Source organism: Papaver somniferum, chromosome 9 (genome assembly GCF_003573695.1).
Source record: "Papaver somniferum cultivar HN1 chromosome 9, ASM357369v1, whole genome shotgun sequence".
NCBI lineage: Eukaryota > Viridiplantae > Streptophyta > Magnoliopsida > Ranunculales > Papaveraceae > Papaver > Papaver somniferum.
In genome coordinates this window covers 149,695,564-149,715,788 of record NC_039366.1, presented here as the reverse complement: position 1 = coordinate 149,715,788, position 20,225 = coordinate 149,695,564, and the positions used below count along the sequence as shown (strand labels likewise).

The window sequence follows — 20,225 nt, the reverse complement described above, 5'->3', positions numbered from 1 at the left end:
AGCTGCGGCTCACGTTTATGAAAACTAGTATTTGGTTAAAAACCTTGTTTACCTCTCTTAAGAGATTGATTGTTATTTTCCTTTAACTATTGGATTAGAGTCTTTGCTCCTGGATTGGAATTTCAATCATCACCATTAAAGAGTGGATTCTCCTTGTCATTTTATCGCTTCCGCTTGTGCCATATCACTAGTTGTGGGAGTTACAAAGTAGTGGAGAATGTAGAAGGATAAAGAAGGAGACATAATAGGGGGGAGCAAGTTTGGTGTAAATCCACCAGATATTTATTTACAACATTTCCCTTTGGATGACACCACACTACTACAATGTTGCCTCGTTAAAACCTTGTCAAGAAAACCCAAAAGGGACAAAACCTAGATGAAGGAAAAAGAGTAGAAATCATATATAAAGTTTGCATTAGTTGTGTACTACCTCATTAAAACCTTGATAGGAAAACCCAAAGGGAAAAACCTAGGCGAAGGAAAAAGAGTACATAACAATGATGTCTCGTTAAAACCTTGACAAGGAAAATCCGGTGGGATAAAACCTTGACATAGGAAAACGATTACAACACGATAGTCCAATAAAATAATTCTTAGTATGATCCTCCCCCTGATAAGTACTTCGGTTAAATCTGGGCTTGCAAATCTTTGAGACGAAACTTTCCAATTTCGATGAACAAATTTCTTGAGTGCAAAAGATTGTTTGTTCTTTCATGAAGAAATTTCTAGTTGATGAAGTTTTCTTTTGTGCTAGTCTTCTAATAGTAGTGCTCTCGAGTTTTGATGCTTCTTTAAATGCATTGAGGACTCGTGTTTTCGATTGCTAGCTTCTCAGAGATGATTTGTAGAAGCAGTTGATGTAGTTTCTTCAACAAAGTGCAAAGATATGAACACATTTCAATACGTGAACAAAAAACGTATTGACTAAACCTTATGTGGTTCAGAAGGACATCCAAATTTCTAAGAGATGTATGCAGATTTGGTCTAACATATTGACCTCGTTAAGGGCGGGAATCCAACGAATAACGAAAACTGATACAACTCCCCCTTGGATGACCACCATGTTGAAATAAATTTCCTCACTAAAACCTTATCATTAAAATCCCAACGGGAAAAAAATATATGGACGAAGGAAAAAGAGCACAATATCAAAATTTTACATAAAAAATTTAACGTCAATAAAATGTTGCCTCGTTAAAACCTTGTTAGGAAAAACCACGTAAGATAAGACCTGAGACGAAGGAAAAAAAGTACGCATTTTGACGATTTATGGATGCTAACTCAACTATATGAGTATTACAGAAAACAAGCATCAAAATCATAACTTTAATCTATATCACAGAAAAGTTTTATGCAAGCATAATATTGAACCGCATATTTAAGAAGAAAAAAATATTTATGGTCCTCTGGATCTTATTCACTCAGATGTGTGGTGCTCACCAGTATTGTCTGTTAATGGGTTCAAATACTATATAAGAATTTATTCTTATTTCGGTTAAAAATTCGAAATTTCGAAATGAAAGAAAAAAAATAGTAGTTGGTTATGGTATTTTCATATCCCCATAATTTCAAAGAAGATCTAAGAACATTATCATTAGTCAGCCATATCAGAGATTATAAATTAGAAATTATCCTCTCATGGTCGAAGGAAAAACAACAAAGAAAAATATTTTTAAGGTAAGAAAGCTGGTTTTATCGTGGGAAAGCGAAAAGTTTTTTCTTCCCCCTAAATTCAACTTAATTAAAGTTAAACATCAGCCGGATACCATCTTAAAAGGGCATGAAAAATTCAAGTGGCTATTAATCAAAGTGAAATTTTAGGTTTTTCCTGCAACCTTGTAGAGATTTTAGTTATGTTGTTCACCTTTTTCTTAGTAGCTTCAAGAACCCTTAACTTAATTACAGCTTCTGAAAACTGTATATCCAAAAATTTGACGGCAGTAAGCCTCATGGAACGTTTGACAAACACATGGTTTGGTAATTCATTTTTTGTGTTACTTGAATTATGAAACCAATACCTAACTCATGTAACCTTCGGGTTTCCATGATTTCTTATTAAATAAATAAAAAGACAGGTCAGTCGCATACTATCTCAAATTCCAGTTGTTATTGAAACTATTGTTTAGGAGACAACAATATGAGGCAGCGAACCACATGCTACTCCACTTCCCAATAACGTCTACCACATTGTATCCAACTGGCCAATTCAGACATTTGCCCAAAATGCAACTTTAATCAAGAATCAGTGAACCACATGCTACTCCACTACCCCATAATGGCTGCAGCCTGGAACTCCTTACACACTCAGCATTCCAACACACCTAACTCCACCTGTAACCCCCACAATCGTCATAACTCCTCAAACAACCATTCACCAACTCTTACAATAATTTGTTTCAAAACCTTGCATATCCTCACTTTGTTTTCTACTATGGACCTTATGGCTAGCAAGGAATGATTTGGTATACCGGTAAAAACAAACAACAACAGATGAAATTATAGTTTGGGCCATAAAACAACAACATGGATACTGCGAGGCTTTAAAATTATCACCTCATGTACTACCTGGTGACTCTCTGGTACCTAATCATTCTGGAAACACCAAAAGGATATCAATTATCTCCGTAGGATGGTCCAACGCGGACCTGAACTGGATAAAGATCAACATGGATGGGGCGGCCAGGGGCCACCCAGGTTTTGCAGGTGCAAGCTTCATCTGCAGAGACTCGGAAGCACGAACTTTGATAGCGCTGGCTCAATCACTAGGAATTACGATTTCCTTAATAGCGGAAACTTGGGCTTTGCTCCTATCAACCAGAATGACGATAAAAAGGAAATGGCAAAAGGTTTTATTTGAGACGGATTCGGAAAACCTTCTCCAATTCATCACATCCCCTACTGCTCCATCGTGGTACATCGCAGGAATGGTTAATGAAATAAAAAATAGGATGCAAAAAAATCCGCAATTAACTATCCAACACAACTATCGAGAAGGAAACCAGGCGGCAGATGGCATGGCCAATCATGCGGCAGATGGAAGTCAAATGGGAGATCTCTCAACTAAAATTTGGGACCAGGCAACCCCAATTTTTATTAGTCAAATTATATTCAATGACTCAGTGGACACCAGATACCCACGTCAAATTGTACCCTAATCCTTCTTATATATAATTGCAAAAAAAAAAAATGAGGCAGCGCCGCAGCAGGCAAGATTATTTGACGGATATGAAACTCGTCTAAGGTTAATGACTTGGAAATTTACGTGAAACTCGCCTCGCCTGTCGACTTTAAATTTACCTGATCAATGATTCAGGTGTACTGTAGTTCAGGGAAAGGTCGATATCTTTAAAGAATACATTCCTCCAGCTAGATTACATAGAGTTGAAAAGAAAACCTTTTGATCATCATGATGGTAAAGAAAACAAAAACAATTGCAGACTCGATGGTCACAAGCAAACCAAGAAAGACCCACAATAGATAGATAATCAACAGCAGCAGCTCCTGGGCGAATCTTTACTAAATTTAAGTTGTCAGAGTAACCAAAACAGCTACAACGATTTCGTCTCTGGTTCAGGCAGAAGTACTTACTAATCATGCGAGTTTACACTCTAATGAGAAACAACTTTATGCTCTAACTGCAAGTACAAAAGAAAATTGACCGCCGGTCCAATTGAGCAAAAAAAAAAGATATTTCCCGGCTCCACAATCGATTACGCCGTTCGTTGAATTAGATTTCGCAGGGAACATGAATCAACGCAGTTCTTAATCAAAAACTTTATCCAAAATTGCAACTGAAAATAGGCAATGTTGATGTTTTTGTACATAGTGCTCCTACATTAGTAAGTTATACCAAGACCTCCATGACTACAATCCAGTTTCTTACATATTGATCACTAAATATGCTTTTCTATACATACAAAAAAAAAATGTGGGGGACTTGGAATAGAAATTTCAGGTAGACAAACTTTGCCCGGAAAATCTTAATTTTTGAATGGGCAAATTAAGTCCTGAAAACCTCGATTTACAATAGAATCTGAATCCTATATGGTTTGCATTACCGAGTAAGTGGCTTCTCACTATACACATGCTTGCTTAGCATGCATTCATTCATTCAGATATACAATAGATACCAAGATCAGATAAACGCCAACTTTCAGACCACAGTTTATGCATACGTGAATGCATTTCAGACCACAGTTTATGCATACGTGAATGCGTTTCTACCTTCAAGATTGGCACAGCCAATCCCTGATAGCAAGTTGAAGTGCATGATTAGGAGTGAGATGCAAGTGACTTAGTTTCAGATTAGTCATAGGAGAAGTATCACGTCCGTTCTTCAACCATCCACGCATAGCCTCACCTTCATATGTGAACCCATCTGCAGCCACATGAGGATCGTGCATAATCTCCTGTAGCCGTCCCATTTATATGTAAGTAACTAAGACAAGGTATCTTTAATTTTCTTGTTCAGTAAAATAGAAAAATTATAATCTAACCCCAAGAGGTTAGAACTAAAGTCAAGGCTCACCTGGCGGATAGGACACACGAAAAAAGAGGGAATCGGACGATCTTCCGCAAGGGGTAAACGCTCTAGTTCCCTGATCAAAGTTGGCGTCAGCTCTGGCCTATCTCGGCTGTTCATCTCACAGCAATGTAAACCTAGTTCCACCAACCTCCTGGCAATATATGTAGGCCACTCTCCAGCCGATTGGTCCAATATGGACACCATTCTACCACATAACACGGCTCTACGAACTTCACTTACTAAACCTACCGGAGGCTTCCCTGTTACTAGCTGTAAAATTATCACCCCGAATGAGTAGATGTCTGATTTGGTTGTTACATGTCCACTTGTCTGCATCTCTGGATCTCTGTATGGTAAGGCAGACTTTGGCTCCGCACTTCTGCCAAAACTCGGACAACGAGCAGTATCCTCTGGGACAAGCCGCCATATCCCATAATCCCCTACCTTACAGTGGAACTCAGAATCCAACATGATATTTTCGGGTTTAAGGTTACAGTGAACAATCTTTTCAGGTTTGGAAGAATGCAAGTAGAAGAGCGAGCTTGCAATCTCCGCTGCAATACGCGTTCGAGTTTTCCAAGGAAGAAGGTGTTTGCTGTTTTTGCTAAAGAGGTGGTCCTGGATGCTCCCATTGGGTATGTACTCGTAGACTAGTGACAAAGCTTCAGGACATGCTCCAATCAGAGTTACTAGATGAGGATGTTCTAATTTGCTCAGAACGTGTACCTGCATACATGATACCAAATGTTAGTTGATAATATTAAAGTAACTTTTCTTGAAGGTCCCATCTTACAACATACTTTTTTCCTTCTTCTAGAAAGATACGAGAAAAATAGAACTTTACCTCTTGTTGAAACTCCAATCTTCCACGAATCTTAAATGGATACAGCTTCTTTATAGCAACACTTCTGTCCAACAACTCTCCTTTGTAAACACAACCATACTGTCCCTGTCCAATCTTGAAGCTTTCCGAAAAGTTGCACGTTGCAGTCTCCAAATCTGACAAAGAAAGCTCTGTTAACTCTTCTGAGTCGGTTAAAAGGAAAAACTCATCATAGTTTGAAGGTCCCACTAGCCCACGACTTTTCCACTGATCCACTCTTCGCATGGCGCCATCTCTCTGCCGTTGAACTTTCTTCTTTTCAACTCGGAGAGTTGCAAGGGACGCTTGGATAAGCCTTAGTTCTCTAGTAGCTTCTACTTGGCGAGCATTTGCCTCCTGAACACGATTACTAAGGACAGCAACATTTTTCATTGTTCTTTGTAGCTCCTCGGAGACTTCTTCCTTCTGCACTAAGAGCTTTTCTTTCTCTTCTCTTATACTGCTTATTTCATCCTCGATTTGGTTTCTCAATTGAACTTCATCTGTACAAGCAGCTTCAAAACGTTTAACCTGCAAAGAGAAGACATAATATAACATTGTTGAGAATGCTTTCAAGACTTTTGCAACACTGTAAAGATTAGAAAATAATCTCAAAAGTATGAAAAATAATAGAAAAGAGCAGAGTTAAATTAAATGTCAGGACTACCTTATTCATGGTTTCCGCAGATTCCGATTCCAATCTTCTGCGCTCCAGTAACTCTGCAAATGCTTCATCCTTAGCTTTTTCAGCTTCCGTCGTGGCTTCAATAAGTTTCTTACATAACATTTCTTCTTCAGCATCTGAATCAACTCCTGATGACCCTCTAATTTCAATAGGTGTGTACCCAGATGTAGCGGTGACATTGTTAAAATTTAATGTATTTCGTGCAACTGATCCAGAAGCGGATAGAGGTTCTATCTCATCTTGTCTGATAATCCCATCACGGCATCTCCCAGTAGCGAATGAACTTGTGGCGTCTGTAAGCGATGCTTTGGGTGATCTAATCATTGTTGGCATAAAATTTACAGCATTTTCAGTAGCCTCCCTTGTCCAGAGAAGTTTGCCTTGGCTCACAAACCAAATGTCACAGAATGGAGGTGCCTTTTTGGCAGCATGGCTCTTCTTCACCTTCGCGCAACTGTAATATACCCATGTAAGAACTTTTTTACTAGGGAAAAGAATGTCAAACCAAAATTTATATTTCCTTAACAATGAAACCTTAACAAATACTTTATAAAGAACATGTCACTGACAGGAACACTGTGGGATATGAAGTGCCATAAACAGACCAAATTTCAGCATAAAAGAACTAATCAAACGCACACACTGAAACTCAGCTCAGTGAGGTCACAATGGGAATGACTATTACCCCTGTCGGAACCTCATCCATTTAGAGGTCACATAATTTGCTAGATATAGTAATCTCAAGTGCCAATACCAGGTACAAATCCTTTACTTAATATTAGATATATTTCAAGAAATTTGTTTAAGTAAGTTGCAGTTAGGTTCCAATTGTAATGCCAAAAGAACTTACTTGTCTCGCATCGTCTCCATAACCAATGTTTTGATGCCATGTCTCGTAATTAGCTCTACAATGCCCTTGTGTAAATTTGTAGCTTCAATTGTAATGGTGCTTGCTTTGACCTGCAAAATTTTATTCCTTTCCATTAAATTCTATACAAAAATCACAGCAACAACTTAGAAAGAAATACTAGATACGCATTTCAACTACGAATCAAAAAATCTTCAAACAATCCAATCCTAGAAATTTCTTAATTGAGAAAGAAGAGGGTTGATACCTTTGATCTGTTGCAAATGCCCAGGTAATTAGAGATAAGTTTGCTATTCCTTTGTCTTTCTTCTTCTCTATAGACAGCAAGCGATTCTTGATTGGCTTGATTTGCAGGAAGTTTTCCCACTACAATAAAAAGTATATAAAATGAAAAACTGAGAATATTCCCACAAAAATTTCATACAGAAATGAAATGTGTTGAAGAACAGTTCTACAACGCACCAATAGATCATTCTTTTCTAGAGATCATCTTTTCTTTCATGTATACCTGATTAATTTTGTTTTTGTTAAACAGGATATTCCAGTATTGTTCTTTTTGAATGGAAATTATAATACTATAAAGCCTCGTTATAATAATACTTCAGATTAGTTTAACAATAATAACTTTTGTTTTCTAATTTCAAAGAGGAAGCAAAAATGGAAATAATTAGGGTTTTCCACATAGTTTAGAAGGTTAATAGGGTAATTTGATCGGTCGTGTGACGTTTGCGATTTTGATCATCTTGTCAACAGCTTATGGAGATTGGTCTGCTGGCATTAAACAAATTGAGATGAAGAAGACATGTTCTGGTCTAGGAAGCGTGTATCCACATTACCAATCGTACGGTCAAAGGACGTTTAAGTAATTGTGTTGACTTAAATTAATAACACCATTAATCCAATCTCATTTAAGGCAGGAGAAAATGCTTTCTTAGGGTGGGTAAATAGGTAACTAATTATGCGGTGCACTCTTTGTTTCCCAAATCAATTCAAACACTTAACTGCATCAACGCAATGAAGAAGAAGAAGCACAGCTCTAAGCATTCAGATGTTCTGCGATTAAATTTGCTCGTGGATACTTCAGCATTCTGATTAAGCTGTGCGTTCAAAACTAACCCAACAACAAAGTGACCTGTGAAATCCTATATATCTCCTCCTTGTAGCTGATATTGCGTGCATATATGAGAAAACTCGAATGCAAATTCACTTAGGCGTGTGTTAGGTGCGACAGCTAATACATATGCAGAACATCCCAGTAATTCAAATAATGTTAAAAGCATCATACAAAAAACGAATCCTAGTGTAGACACAAATATGGTAGCTTATGTTGAGTTTGCATCACATGCAGCATACTTAAAGACTTACTGGGAGTAGGTTACAAATGTGCTCTCCAGGGAATAGAAAGGAAAAAAGAAATGTTACTACGACTTCCAATCATGTTCTCCCTGAGTTTTTCTCTAAGTACGCCTATGTCGAAGCTAGTAAACTTAATTTTATGAATGTAATCTTAGTGATAAGCTCATAGAATGCTAAAGACAACAGAATGAATATCCATTATCGACATGGAAACTCCACAGCATCAAAACTTCTACAAATCGACAAAACATTACATATCTATTGGTCATATAAAACCATATTCAAATTGAAACACCAACTATCACAGTTTACTAATGCTGGAAATCTTGAATGAAACACCAAAAACAAAGTCTTTCTTCTGACTCAAGGCTCTATCAAAAATTCTTTCAGTTGTCGACCAAAATGTTTCTTTAGACAATAATTCCAACCTTCTCAATATAATCCATGAGTACAATGGGTAAGTGAATTAATATCTTCAGGATGCGATGAATTCTTATGACAACATCATTAAATTTAAAGTTATACTTCTTTAACAAGATCATGAATGACTTCAAAAATAAAATGGTTTTTGCTTTAGTTAGTAGAGTAATGTAGGAAGAGCGTGTATACTTTAGGTTTGCCCGGGAAACTTATATTTATCACCTAAGTTTAAATATCTTTCTATATTTACATCCCCATTTATCCCTCAACCTAGTGTGTGGTGTCAAATGGATTTCTAAATTGGCGCCTGCAGATCCCCTTGTTCACAGATTGGATACCCACTCGCAAAATAATTAATGGGTCCGAAGTCCGATCGGGTTGGCGGAAGCCCTAATTTACCGGCACAAAAGGGATCTTAGGGGGGCAACCTCCTAAATGGGGTGTTGGTGCAACGCCTCTGCGTATTATAGGTTTGTCCTAATTCAAGGCCAGCTTACAGAGGATGCTATTGGGTCCAAAAGACACTTACCCTCCCTATAAATGCTATTGTTGAGACTTGAGAGGGATAATATGTGTTTCTCAACACTAAAATCAAGATGCTGTATTAATTGACCCTAACTTGTAAAAGGAGAACTCCTCGACTTCTTGGTGTGATAGTTGGTTGACATCTATTAGGAGAATAGTGGGGGGACACCTAGCATTTTCGATGTGATACAGTCGTAAGTAGAACTGTGGTTAGTTCATATACCATTTACTCTTTTCTCAGGAAAAATATGGCTCATGGGTTAAAGTCTTCAAATGAGACGACTCAAGGAAGACTTCTTGAGTAAACTGTGTGACAGACTTTCTGCATCTTCACAGTATAACATTAAAAGTACGTACCGACGACCCAAAGGAAAGACAGACTTGGACCCCGAAATTTCTCGCAGGACTCCATTAAAACAAAATGTAACCAAATGAAGAGGAGAAAAATCCAACAGAACTAAACGGCAGTATTAACATTAATTAAGATCGTCTATGATATTCTTATGTTAAACACACCAACTAATTCAAATCAAGCTGAAGATGAGGACTCATGCGTGGTTATGACCGTAAGCGAAAACCTATAAACTAAAGATCTTATCAAGAAAAAACACTACAAGTAATCTTAATCAGAAGTAATATACAGAGACAAAAGAAAGAAATTAAAGAGAAGAATGAAAGGACTTACAGAGAGTTGGTATCGTAGGAGAAGGTTGATAGACATGAACGAGACAAATTTCTCGATTTCTAAATTGCCGAAAAGTCCAATGAAGTAAAGCCACAGTCATATCAATCGAATTCACAACAACTACATAAACTTTATCATCATCACCATAAGTACTACTAGCACCACTCACTTCTACAGTTTCTCGTCGTCGGGGTGGAGGTATAATCGCCATGAAAGCTCTTTGATCGAAGTTGTTAAGACTAAAATACGACGATACCGGAGTTATCAAACCGGCAAAATGACCACCGATCTGTTGGGGAGGTGGAGATGGATTAAGAAGTTCCATTTCGTACCGGAAATCCGACGCTAAGCAAAAAAATTATTAACCAAATTTAAAAAGCTGTAATTTGAACTAGATTTCATTATTTAAGTTGTTAACACACAATAAATGGAATAAAAAATAGTTTGAGAGTAAAGTTATAATTGGCATTTTGGGATCTTAGAGAATGATCCCTTTTGAAGCTCCAGTGGAATTCATGTGACCCTACTGGACTAGGTAGCCAATATATAATCAATTAAATTACTGCAAGTTGGAGACTATTATCACGAGTACGATTCTGACACGTGGAATGGATATCCCCTGATCTCTGCAGTTACCTGATTGGCTATTTCATCTTGATTTTGATGCTCTTTGTCTATCTTCAAAGGTTGGATGGGTTTTGGGTTTGGGGAACAGTTAATTAGATTGGTTTTAGGGTTAAGGGTTCTTAATCTTTTTCGGTTTTTATTTCATACTTAAGCAATCGAACCTGTTAATTAAACAATAATAACAAAAATGACGTACATAATAAGTATCAACATCATATCAAAGTGTGATACGGTAGATATTGCACCTGCGATATCATTCAAATGTTTGTGCTCTTGATGATGGAACATTGGATTGAAATTAAAAACAAGCTTACCACTTCATTAAATCGAAGGAACTCATTTTGTCCCTTTTAATCGGAGTAGTTTTTAAAAACATTACACAGTTTCCTGTTTCCCTAAAGAGAATCAAAGATTATTCTTCTTCCCGAATATTAATTCCTTAATACGTAAATCTAATTCAAATGCTGAACTGTATTTTGATATTTTCCGTTTTTGTTTTACATAGGAATATCGGAGTTGTGGTCCAAACGTTTGCATGGATAAAAGAGGGCCCAATCTTCTTCTTTCTTGTAGGAAATTTTGGGAGCAATTATCCTCATTGTATATGGTTTGAGGGTTTCGGATCTTGTTTATGCAAGCCTGTGTACAATGTATTTTTTATTGTTATCCTTGTACATCTTGGTTTATTGATCTATTTTTTTATTCTCTCTGCAACTTGTCTGGTTGTTATTTGCTTTAAAATCGTGTTAGAAATGTTTTGTTGATCCATTCTGATTAAGACGATGACTAGATCAGAAGTCTTTCAGTTCAAGGTTCACCGTATTGGGCCTATATATCACAATGCAAGGTAAAAATTTCTTGCGAGGCAAATCTCGGATCGCGATGAAACCTCCGACTCAACCGACTCCGAGAATATTGGCACATCACCTGTTGACATTGCCAAAAGCTTTAGTTTAGATATCAATACAATCATAATGCAGATGTGCAACTCGATACTGGTATATTTGCTCCGGCTTTGTTTTCTTTGGTGAATATAGCAGTTCCAGTCTTTTCCACTGAAATTTCATGATTCCTGTGAATTTTATCAAAGTAGACCAACCCCGAGGATGTTTGATCAGAATCAAGTACAACAATGCCGCCATGGGATCTGCCAGCAAAAGCTCAAACCAACGTGGGACTTGCATAAGATAAGAGTCGTGTGCAGAACACAAGACACTTACGGATAACGGCGTGAAAATTATTTTGAGTTTGAAGAAATGCACTTCAGGAGTTGTAAAGAAATAATCTTCAAGAAGGGTCATTCAGGAAAAAAGAAAACGAAGGACAGGAAGTTAAACAAGACCTAGGTATAATGCCATACAGTGATGCTACTGTTGTGCTTGAACGGCAGCAATAAATTCCACTTCTAAGATAGAATGAAAAACAAATGAAAGAATAAGAATTTTATCAGAGATTACTGCATCATGACCCTTTCAAAAGATACATCATCCGAATAAGAGAGGGAAAAGTACACACACTCGCCAACACAACCCAAAAACAAAATGAAACGAAAAATGTAAAATAAAAATAATGCAAACTGCATTTTGATTCCTAGACATAATAACTCAGTAATACTCAGTTTATCTGCAGCTCTTCCTTTCCAGTGCATGATGATTAGAAACATTTCCTGTGAACGATTGAAGGACCAGATTCGTCGTATTCTGCCTTTGCGATCCACATCTGCATTCGTGAAAGAAGAGAAGTTCACAAGTCAATTGTCTACAGTTTCAGTCACTGCCAAAAGCTTTACTCTAGATATGAACACAATTTCTAATCATATACGGGAAAGAAAAACAGACCTGTTGGAAAGTGCTGAGAGAAGCCAAGATAGAACCTCCGATCCAGACACTGTATTTTCGTTCGGGTGGAGCGACCACCTTAATCTTCATGCTGCTTGGTGCAAGAGCTGTGATCTCCTTGCTCATCCTATCAGCAATTCCAGGGAACATGGTAGATCCACCACTGAGAACAATGTTTCCGTACAGATCCTTCCTGATATCGACGTCACACTTCATGATGGAGTTGTATGTAGTCTCATGAATACCAGCAGCTTCCATACCAATCATGGAAGGCTGGAAGAGGACCTCTGGACATCTGAAACGCTCAGCCCCAATGGTGATTACCTGACCATCAGGCAATTCGTAGCTCTTTTCAACTGAGGAGCTTGTCTTGGAAGTCTCGAGTTCCTGTTCATAATCAAGAGCAATGTATGCCAGCTTCTCCTTCATGTCTCTTACAATTTCCCGTTCAGCAGTGGTGGTGAATGAGTAACCACGTTCAGTCAGGATTTTCATCAGCGCATCAGTAAGGTCACGACCTGCCAGGTCAAGACGAAGGATGGCATGTGGGAGTGCATAACCTTCGTAGATGGGTACTGTGTGGCTGACACCATCACCAGAGTCGAGAACAATACCTGCACAAGCCCACTGTTAGAAGATGATAGTAGCAAACAATATCAGATATTTAGAACCACTATAGACGCTTACCAGTTGTTCGACCACTGGCGTAGAGGGAAAGGACAGCCTGGATGGCAACATACATAGCAGGAGTGTTAAAAGTCTCGAACATGATTTGAGTCATCTTCTCACGATTAGCCTTGGGGTTAAGAGGTGCTTCAGTAAGAAGAACAGGGTGCTCTTCTGGAGCCACACGAAGTTCATTGTAAAACGTGTGATGCCAGATCTTCTCCATGTCATCCCAGTTACTCACAATACCATGCTCAATAGGGTATTTTAGAGTCAAGATACCTCTCTTGGACTGAGCCTCATCCCCAACATAGGCATCTTTTTGGCCCATACCAACCATCACACCAGTGTGGCGGGGACGACCGACAATGCTAGGAAACACAGCTCTGGGAGCATCATCTCCAGCGAATCCAGCCTAAAAGACAAATAGCCGTCTCAAATACTTAGAATTAGGAAAAAACAATGACCATAATTCAACTTCACAGGAAGCAATCAGAAAATATCACTGTTCCCATTACAGGAACTAATCATACCTTGACCATTCCTGTACCATTGTCGCACACGAGTGGCTGAATATCCTCTGCATCTGCCATTTTTTATTGCTTGCTGCCGAAAAGCAAGAAATCCAAAACCAAAACAATGATGAGAAGAAACGAAAGAAGATAATTATTTGACAAATCTTTATCTTATATAAAGTAGTGGTAAGCTAAAACTCTATGTATGCCAATTTGTGTACAAATGTTAATAACAAAAAGATCAAAAGTATCATTTGGCTCACACAATCTATCATCAGTATTCCATACACATTGATAAAATCATATTCATCAATTTTCTTTACCAAAAAAAAAGTGAAACTAAGACATCTGACAGATTAAGATCCTAAAAACAAATTCAAGACCTTGACACATATCACATGCAGCAAGAATCTCAACGTATTCCTACTAAAACCATTTTCTCAACAACAAAGACAGGAATCTATGGTCTCTATACTTCTATGAACATTAGTGTCATTTAGCTGTTAGATGGAATCAATTCTAAAGTACGCACACAATTTCAGATAAAAAGATTCCAATGCCTAAGAAAAGAGAAATTTATATCCACAACTCTCCAAATTCTCAACAGCCTATAAATGCAGATCCTCCACAGACAAAATCAACTCGGACAACACATCCTATCAGATAGAGAACAAAATTTATCTCGCGAAAAGTTCTAAATATCCGTATCACTGTTACAACCAAGTATAAAATTAATCCCAAAATTCATCCAACGGAATGAGCTCACACAAGCTTTGGATCAACACTATACAAACGATTAAAAACATACAATTCCATGAATGGAAAACTCGCAATGTCAATCTTAATAAACACCAGATGTTAACCTAGAAACCTAATAAAACGAATGCATAAGTAGAAATCGATTAACGTAATACTCACAATAAGAGATAGAAATAAAACCTTTTGTGGATCTAAAAACGACGAAAGAAACAACAGATCGATCTAAGAAATCGATCTGAATGTCCAAACGTGAAAAGAATAACAATAATAAAGAACAAGAGAAGAAGATGAAACTCTAAAATAATAGAGAAAGATGAGAATGATTATTACCTGAGAAACCCTAGATTAATCGTGAAGAAGAAACAAACTCTATTCCGATCTAAGCTGACAGCCGCACACACAACCCTCGACGTTTGGTATGTGGTTTCAAAATGGAAACCAGAAATGAAAATTTGGACCTCAAATAAAAATGCTAAAAATTTCAAAAGTCCCACTTTTATGGGATCCCGACCGTCAACTCTATTAATCTAGATCTTCGCTTTGTTCGACTCGTCACGTTCATCTGGGGCTACCGTGGATACAGCTGTTCTCTTTTCCCCTTTTTGCCGCAATCACTATACTGCCCTTTTCTTTTTCTTGATATCTTTCAACGCATCCCTTTCTCGCTGGGCTTTTACACATTCCTTCTAGATTGGGAGAGATATTTACGAAGTGAAAATTACAGGGAGATCCATTTTTCAGATTTTTTTCACTGCGAAACCCGCGCCCTGAAATCTGAAGGCGCGCATCCATCTTTTAGGGAAAAATTATTCTCGGACCCTAAATTATTGAAATTAAATTTTATCGCGAGATTTTATATGTTCATCGTATTCTTCTTCTTTCTTCTTCTTCTCTCTTTCTCTTCCATCTTCAGATCCGATCTGATTTCAATCTGATTTCATAAAAATCCGAAATTTCTCCATTGAAAACAAGTTTTAGCTGTAGATCTATGATTATCAAACATTGTTTTACAAACCCATTTAAGGATTTTCTCTGAAAAATAGAAACATGGTGGTTTTAGCCTAATTTGGGTTACCCTCTGTGGTTGAAATTGAAAGAACATCTACGTATCCTTCATATTTCATACGATATGAATTAGCTCGGCTTCGTATTGATTAATCACTTCAACAATTTGTTGTTGCAGATCTACTGCCAGCGATGGTAGGGAAAAATTACATCGGAGAAATCACATCTGAATGATTCACAGTCACGGACTACCATCAACATCTTAGCCATGTTTTTCTGAAAGATGAGGAGAAGATGAAATTTAGAGAGATGGATGCTACTGCCTTCTTATAATGAAGTTTGAAAGCGTTTTTGTGAGTGATGAGGAGAAGATGAAGTTTAGAGAGATGGATGCTACTGCATTTTTATAACGAAGTTGAAGTGTATTTTGTGAGTGATGTGGAGAAGATGAAGTCTAGAGAGATGGGTACTTATAATGCATTTTGTTTATTGGAGTAGGAGGACTGAAATTGATTGATTGTGTGTACATACAGTGAATGAATTCAAATTTCTCATCAATTTTAGTCTGGGAGTTATTATTGATTGTTGAACATCAAAATCACAAGTTCATCTGAAACCCACTACTGCTGTTACTAGTACTATAGTTGTTGGAGTCTTTGAAAAAGGCTACTATCAGTGAATGAATTCATGTTTCTATTTAAGATTCTCGTCTATTTTAGTATGGGAGTGGGTATTATTGATGGTTAAACATCAAAATCATAAGAGTTCTTAAACCCATTATTTTATAGGCGGTGGCATCTTTGAAAAAGTAAGCTGCTGGAACGGGCAATGAAATGAATGTGGATGAAAGAAATCAGAGACACCGTTTGGCTTCACTGTCAAACATTACTTACTGTTGATGGTCCACCACTAGTGGATGCAGTTGTTTTATAATAGTGACTACTAAACCACCACATGTTGCTCTGTAAATTGATGAATGTTTAAATTGTATTAACCCTCCACAACCTTCTTTTCTGTTCTGAAAATGGATGCATAACCTGTTATGCAGCTATGAAAATAGATGCATAACCTGTTATGTATCTTGAAAAGTTATTGCCTAACTTGATATACAATCCAGAAAACGGTTGCATAACACGTTATGCAGCTACTTTTTTCTTAGTATTGAAACCAACAAAAAATAAGGTTGCATAACTTGTCATGCACCTACAATAATATCTACATAACATGTTATGCAGTCGTGAAAATGGATGCATAACCTGTTATGCATCCGAAAATATGACTACATAATGCATTATGCATCGAGAAAATTGTTGCACAATCTTTTATGCATCGAGAAAATAGATGCATAACCTGATATGCATCCGTAAATATGGATGCATACTGCATTATGCATCAATTTTTTTATGTACGCACTAAAATCAACCAAAACAATGGTTACATAACTTGTTATAAATGCGTAACTTTGTTATCCAAATGCATAATTTGTTATGCAGTGGAGAAAATTGTTGCATAATTCGTTATGCGTCTGCAGAATGTGTTATGCATCTTTTTTGGTGGTTGCATAATGGTTATGTATCAAGTTTTCGAAAATTTTGCCTAAAATGATGATTGCCTCCGATTTTTTCGTGAAAAACAAAAATTTGATATTCTTGTTTGTACTCGTTGCGTAGCTCTCTTAAAAATATTTCCAACGATATAAAATTTGTATAATTCCAAGGCGCGGATTTGTAGATATGTTATATCCAAGTTATGTTGCCAATTATACCCCTGATGCATAACCCGTCATGCAGATGCATAATCCGTCATGCAAACATTTTTAATAATTTCATATAATTATGGGTGTCGCGGAACTAAAAATTAATTGTGGGCCTGACAATGAGAATATTATTTTTTTTGGGCCTGCACCTAATTTTCTCATTTACAAAAGTTGGTTGGATAATTTTAACCTGGCTAAATTGGGGCCTATGCCACTTAATTAGGGCATATGGATTTCTTCATCCACCCAATTGAAAATGATAAGGGATGTCTAAAGATTGTAAAATTACTAGATTAACCTTAAAAAAACTTTAATTATTCTAACACAAATACAAATACAAAATCATAACTTAATTAACAAATACAAAAATTATTAATCAAAACTCAACTTCCATCAAAATTACAACTAAATCCTAATCAATCACAAACAACAATTGTAATCTAATTTCCTTTTGGTTTACAAAAAAAAACAAAAAAACAAAACCCAAAACACAGACAATTCAAGTGATTGAGTTAAATCCCTTTAACCCCTTCCTTCTAAGAGATACTCTACAATGATTTACCTCTAAAACTTTGAAATTCGCTCATCAAGGTATCTGAAAATCACCTAGAATCGGTTTACATATAAACCATAGTAATCCGATTTTGTAGCTAATCGGATTTTAGTGTGAACCTACATACCCCGATTCTGAGTTGATGTGATGAACATCAACTATAATCGGATTACGTTAATACACAAATCAACTGATTCTTGATTCATGTTCGGATCATTTTGGACCATATGTAATCCGATTGTTTAGTTAAAAATCTTTGTATCCAATAATCAGATTACATTATACTCCATATAAACCGATTCTGAAAAAGCTACAACAAACTACTTCAAGAATCAGACTTTATAAATAAACTTAAAATCCAATTCTGGAACAAATTTCATGAGTCCAAGTTTCCCAAAAAAACAAAACCGCTTTCATTCATTAAGCTTGGTTCAAGTTTACAAAATACAATATAAGAAAGCGACAAAATATAAGCATCCGATAGATCAAGTTTTTAATATAAGGAAAATACTCATTCCAACAAATGGAGACCCTCGAATTGATCCCACTCGATCAATTCCTCCCATCGCCTCGTGTTGGCATCTTATTTTTTAAGCCAATCCTTCGTGAGCTCTGAGACCTCATTTAACTTATCTACCGGTGGTAATGGACAATCAACAAGAGATTCCGGATCATCATGATTGTGACAACCATTCATCATTGTAGAGAACTTGTATACCTTACTACCATCGGGTCTCTTGGGTCTATTAACTATAATCTTAAACGGGAAACCATACTTCTTTGATTTAGTAATGTATTCCCTTGTCGTCTTCTTCACGTACAATCTTTTCTTTGCCCAGTGACTTTATTGCTTTCCACCTCTCTCACAAACAATTTCCAAACGATCTTGACTTGAATGACGTCCTAAAACTAAGGCGCATTTGAACTCTATTCTCTTGTCTATAAACCATTGCTTTGCATCGTTTCTATCTACCCATTCCAAATCGGTGAAATAGTGGGAAGAGGTATCAACACCTACGGGTTTGGCTGATCTTCGTCGAACGCCGCAACAATCTACAACAAATATCAACAAGTTGATGATTCAAAATCGGTTTATATGTTACAGTCGATTAAGCCGATTTTCCACAATCGGTTTATATGTGCAACTATAAAGACCGATTAAAGATTTGTCTAGAAAATTTCAAAGTCCACAATCGGTTCACGTCTCGTGTCATATAATCCGATTGTTGTTCACATTTCTCCTGGAACTTTAAGAATTGGATTACATATACACGAAAATAAACAGATTGTCCACTTACGTGATTATTCAAGTTAAGGAATCGGAATATGCACATCACCAACATAAACCGATTTTGATCACGTACCCAACTCCCCAAAAATTTACTACAATCGGTTTATATGGTGATGAACAAAAACCGATTATGCTATCCAATTTGGGGATTTTACACAGAATCGGTTTATGTGGCGTTATCGAATAAACCGATTCTGGAAAATTATTTTGAAATTTTCCCCTTTTTGGGCGATCGAGACGTGCAAATGCATGTTTGTAGATCGTTACAACTCATACCTGTTTATTAGAAGCATTATCACCTTCTTCTTCTCGACGAATTTGTTCTTGTGCTTGAATAATATCCTCAAGCATTCTTTGGTTGACATCCTCTTCTTCTTTCAACAAAATATCCAATTCGGTAGGATCGAAATCATGATAATCTGATGCACCCACTTCTTCATCACTACTAGAGTCTTCATCATCACTATAAAGTTTCATTTTGCTAACAAAAATCACAAACCCTAACTTTTTCTTTTCCCCTCTTCTTCTTCATTCCCTCCAAACCTTAAAAGAGGAAATGAATTTCTACTCTAATCCTAACACTATAATAAAACTCAAACACTAATTAATTTAACTAATACTAATTTAATTAATCATCACTAATTTAATAAGGGTATATTAGGTATTAACAAAATAGTGGTTAAGGGGTTTTTAGAAATTACTTGTTAGTGACCCTATTTTGTCATGTATCTATAGGCCCCAATTAAGTGGCATAGGCCCCAATTTAGCTAGGAATTTTAATCCCATTTTTGTTGAATGGTCTCTAGAGCAAAACCGATGACCCAAATCGTCACCTGACCCAATTCTTAGCGGACCGGACGCGAATAGTTTTTTTTTTTTTTGTTTATTGGGAAAATTAGGCGCAGGCCCAGATTTTTTTTTTCTTACCGCCAGGCCCACAATAACTTTTCCCTACAGTCGCACCCAACATTATTTAAAATTATTAAAAACGTGCAGAGTTCCTCAACTACCCTTCAGCGGTTCTGAGAAGTTCTATTAACTCCCGGAAATGATCAGAACATTTATTCCTCTCACCCATTTCTTTTCTCTTCTTCTCATTTATTCTTCATCCGTTTTTCTATTCATATTCCTCCATAAACACTATAACGGATCTGCAAAGATTTTCTTCTACATCATTCAAACAAATCAATCATTTCAAACCGATGATTGAAGTTGATCAAACCCTAAAATCAATTTCAAACTCTAAAAAACCTTAACCCTAGAATTCAGTAGAACCAAAATGGATGAAA

The 20,225-nt window shown here is 36.8% G+C and overlaps 2 protein-coding genes across 4 annotated transcripts; both read right to left on the bottom strand.

The window, feature by feature from the left end:
- Positions 1-3,798: 3,798 nt before the first annotated feature.
- On the bottom strand, positions 3,799-10,457 carry LOC113310416 (U-box domain-containing protein 33-like). The gene is made up of 7 exons (XM_026559082.1): positions 9,927-10,457; positions 7,188-7,306; positions 6,923-7,032; positions 6,055-6,526; positions 5,370-5,918; positions 4,529-5,251; positions 3,799-4,409 (listed from the first exon to the last, which is right to left on the bottom strand). The coding sequence occupies exons 1-7, from the start codon at positions 10,249-10,251 to the stop codon at positions 4,227-4,229; spliced, it is 2,481 nt and encodes an 826-aa protein (XP_026414867.1). The 5' UTR covers positions 10,252-10,457; the 3' UTR covers positions 3,799-4,226.
- Positions 10,458-11,929: 1,472 nt separating this feature from the next.
- Positions 11,930-15,706, bottom strand: LOC113310417 (actin). 3 transcript variants are annotated; one of them, XM_026559084.1, is made up of 5 exons: positions 14,662-15,706; positions 13,591-13,663; positions 13,079-13,472; positions 12,392-13,005; positions 11,930-12,272 (listed from the first exon to the last, which is right to left on the bottom strand). In XM_026559084.1, the coding sequence occupies exons 2-5, from the start codon at positions 13,648-13,650 to the stop codon at positions 12,207-12,209; spliced, it is 1,134 nt and encodes a 377-aa protein (XP_026414869.1). In that variant the 5' UTR covers positions 13,651-13,663; positions 14,662-15,706; the 3' UTR covers positions 11,930-12,206. The 3 variants fall into 3 exon arrangements, with proteins under 3 accessions (XP_026414869.1, XP_026414868.1, XP_026414870.1); XM_026559083.1 differs by lacking the exon at positions 14,662-15,706 and adding an exon at positions 14,491-14,640; XM_026559085.1 differs by lacking the exon at positions 14,662-15,706 and adding an exon at positions 14,512-14,625.
- Between the last annotated feature and the right edge of the window lie 4,519 nt (positions 15,707-20,225).

Excerpts from the sequence above, each read along its gene's own strand:
- LOC113310416 (XM_026559082.1), bottom strand. The coding sequence starts at position 10,251 with ATGGAACTTCTTAATCCATCTCCACCTCCCCAACAGATCGGTGGTCAT. Across the intron at positions 7,307-9,926 it reads TCCTACGATACCAACTCTCT|TGGGAAAACTTCCTGCAAAT; the intron begins GTAAGTCCTTTC and ends TTTTTATTGTAG. Across the intron at positions 5,252-5,369 it reads GATTGGAGTTTCAACAAGAG|GTACACGTTCTGAGCAAATT; the intron begins GTAAAGTTCTAT and ends TCATGTATGCAG.
- LOC113310417 (XM_026559084.1), bottom strand. The coding sequence starts at position 13,650 with ATGGCAGATGCAGAGGATATTCAGCCACTCGTGTGCGACAATGGTACA. Across the intron at positions 13,006-13,078 it reads CGCCAGTGGTCGAACAACTG|GTATTGTTCTCGACTCTGGT; the intron begins GTAAGCGTCTAT and ends GGGCTTGTGCAG. Across the intron at positions 12,273-12,391 it reads CTCTCAGCACTTTCCAACAG|ATGTGGATCGCAAAGGCAGA; the intron begins GTCTGTTTTTCT and ends TCACGAATGCAG.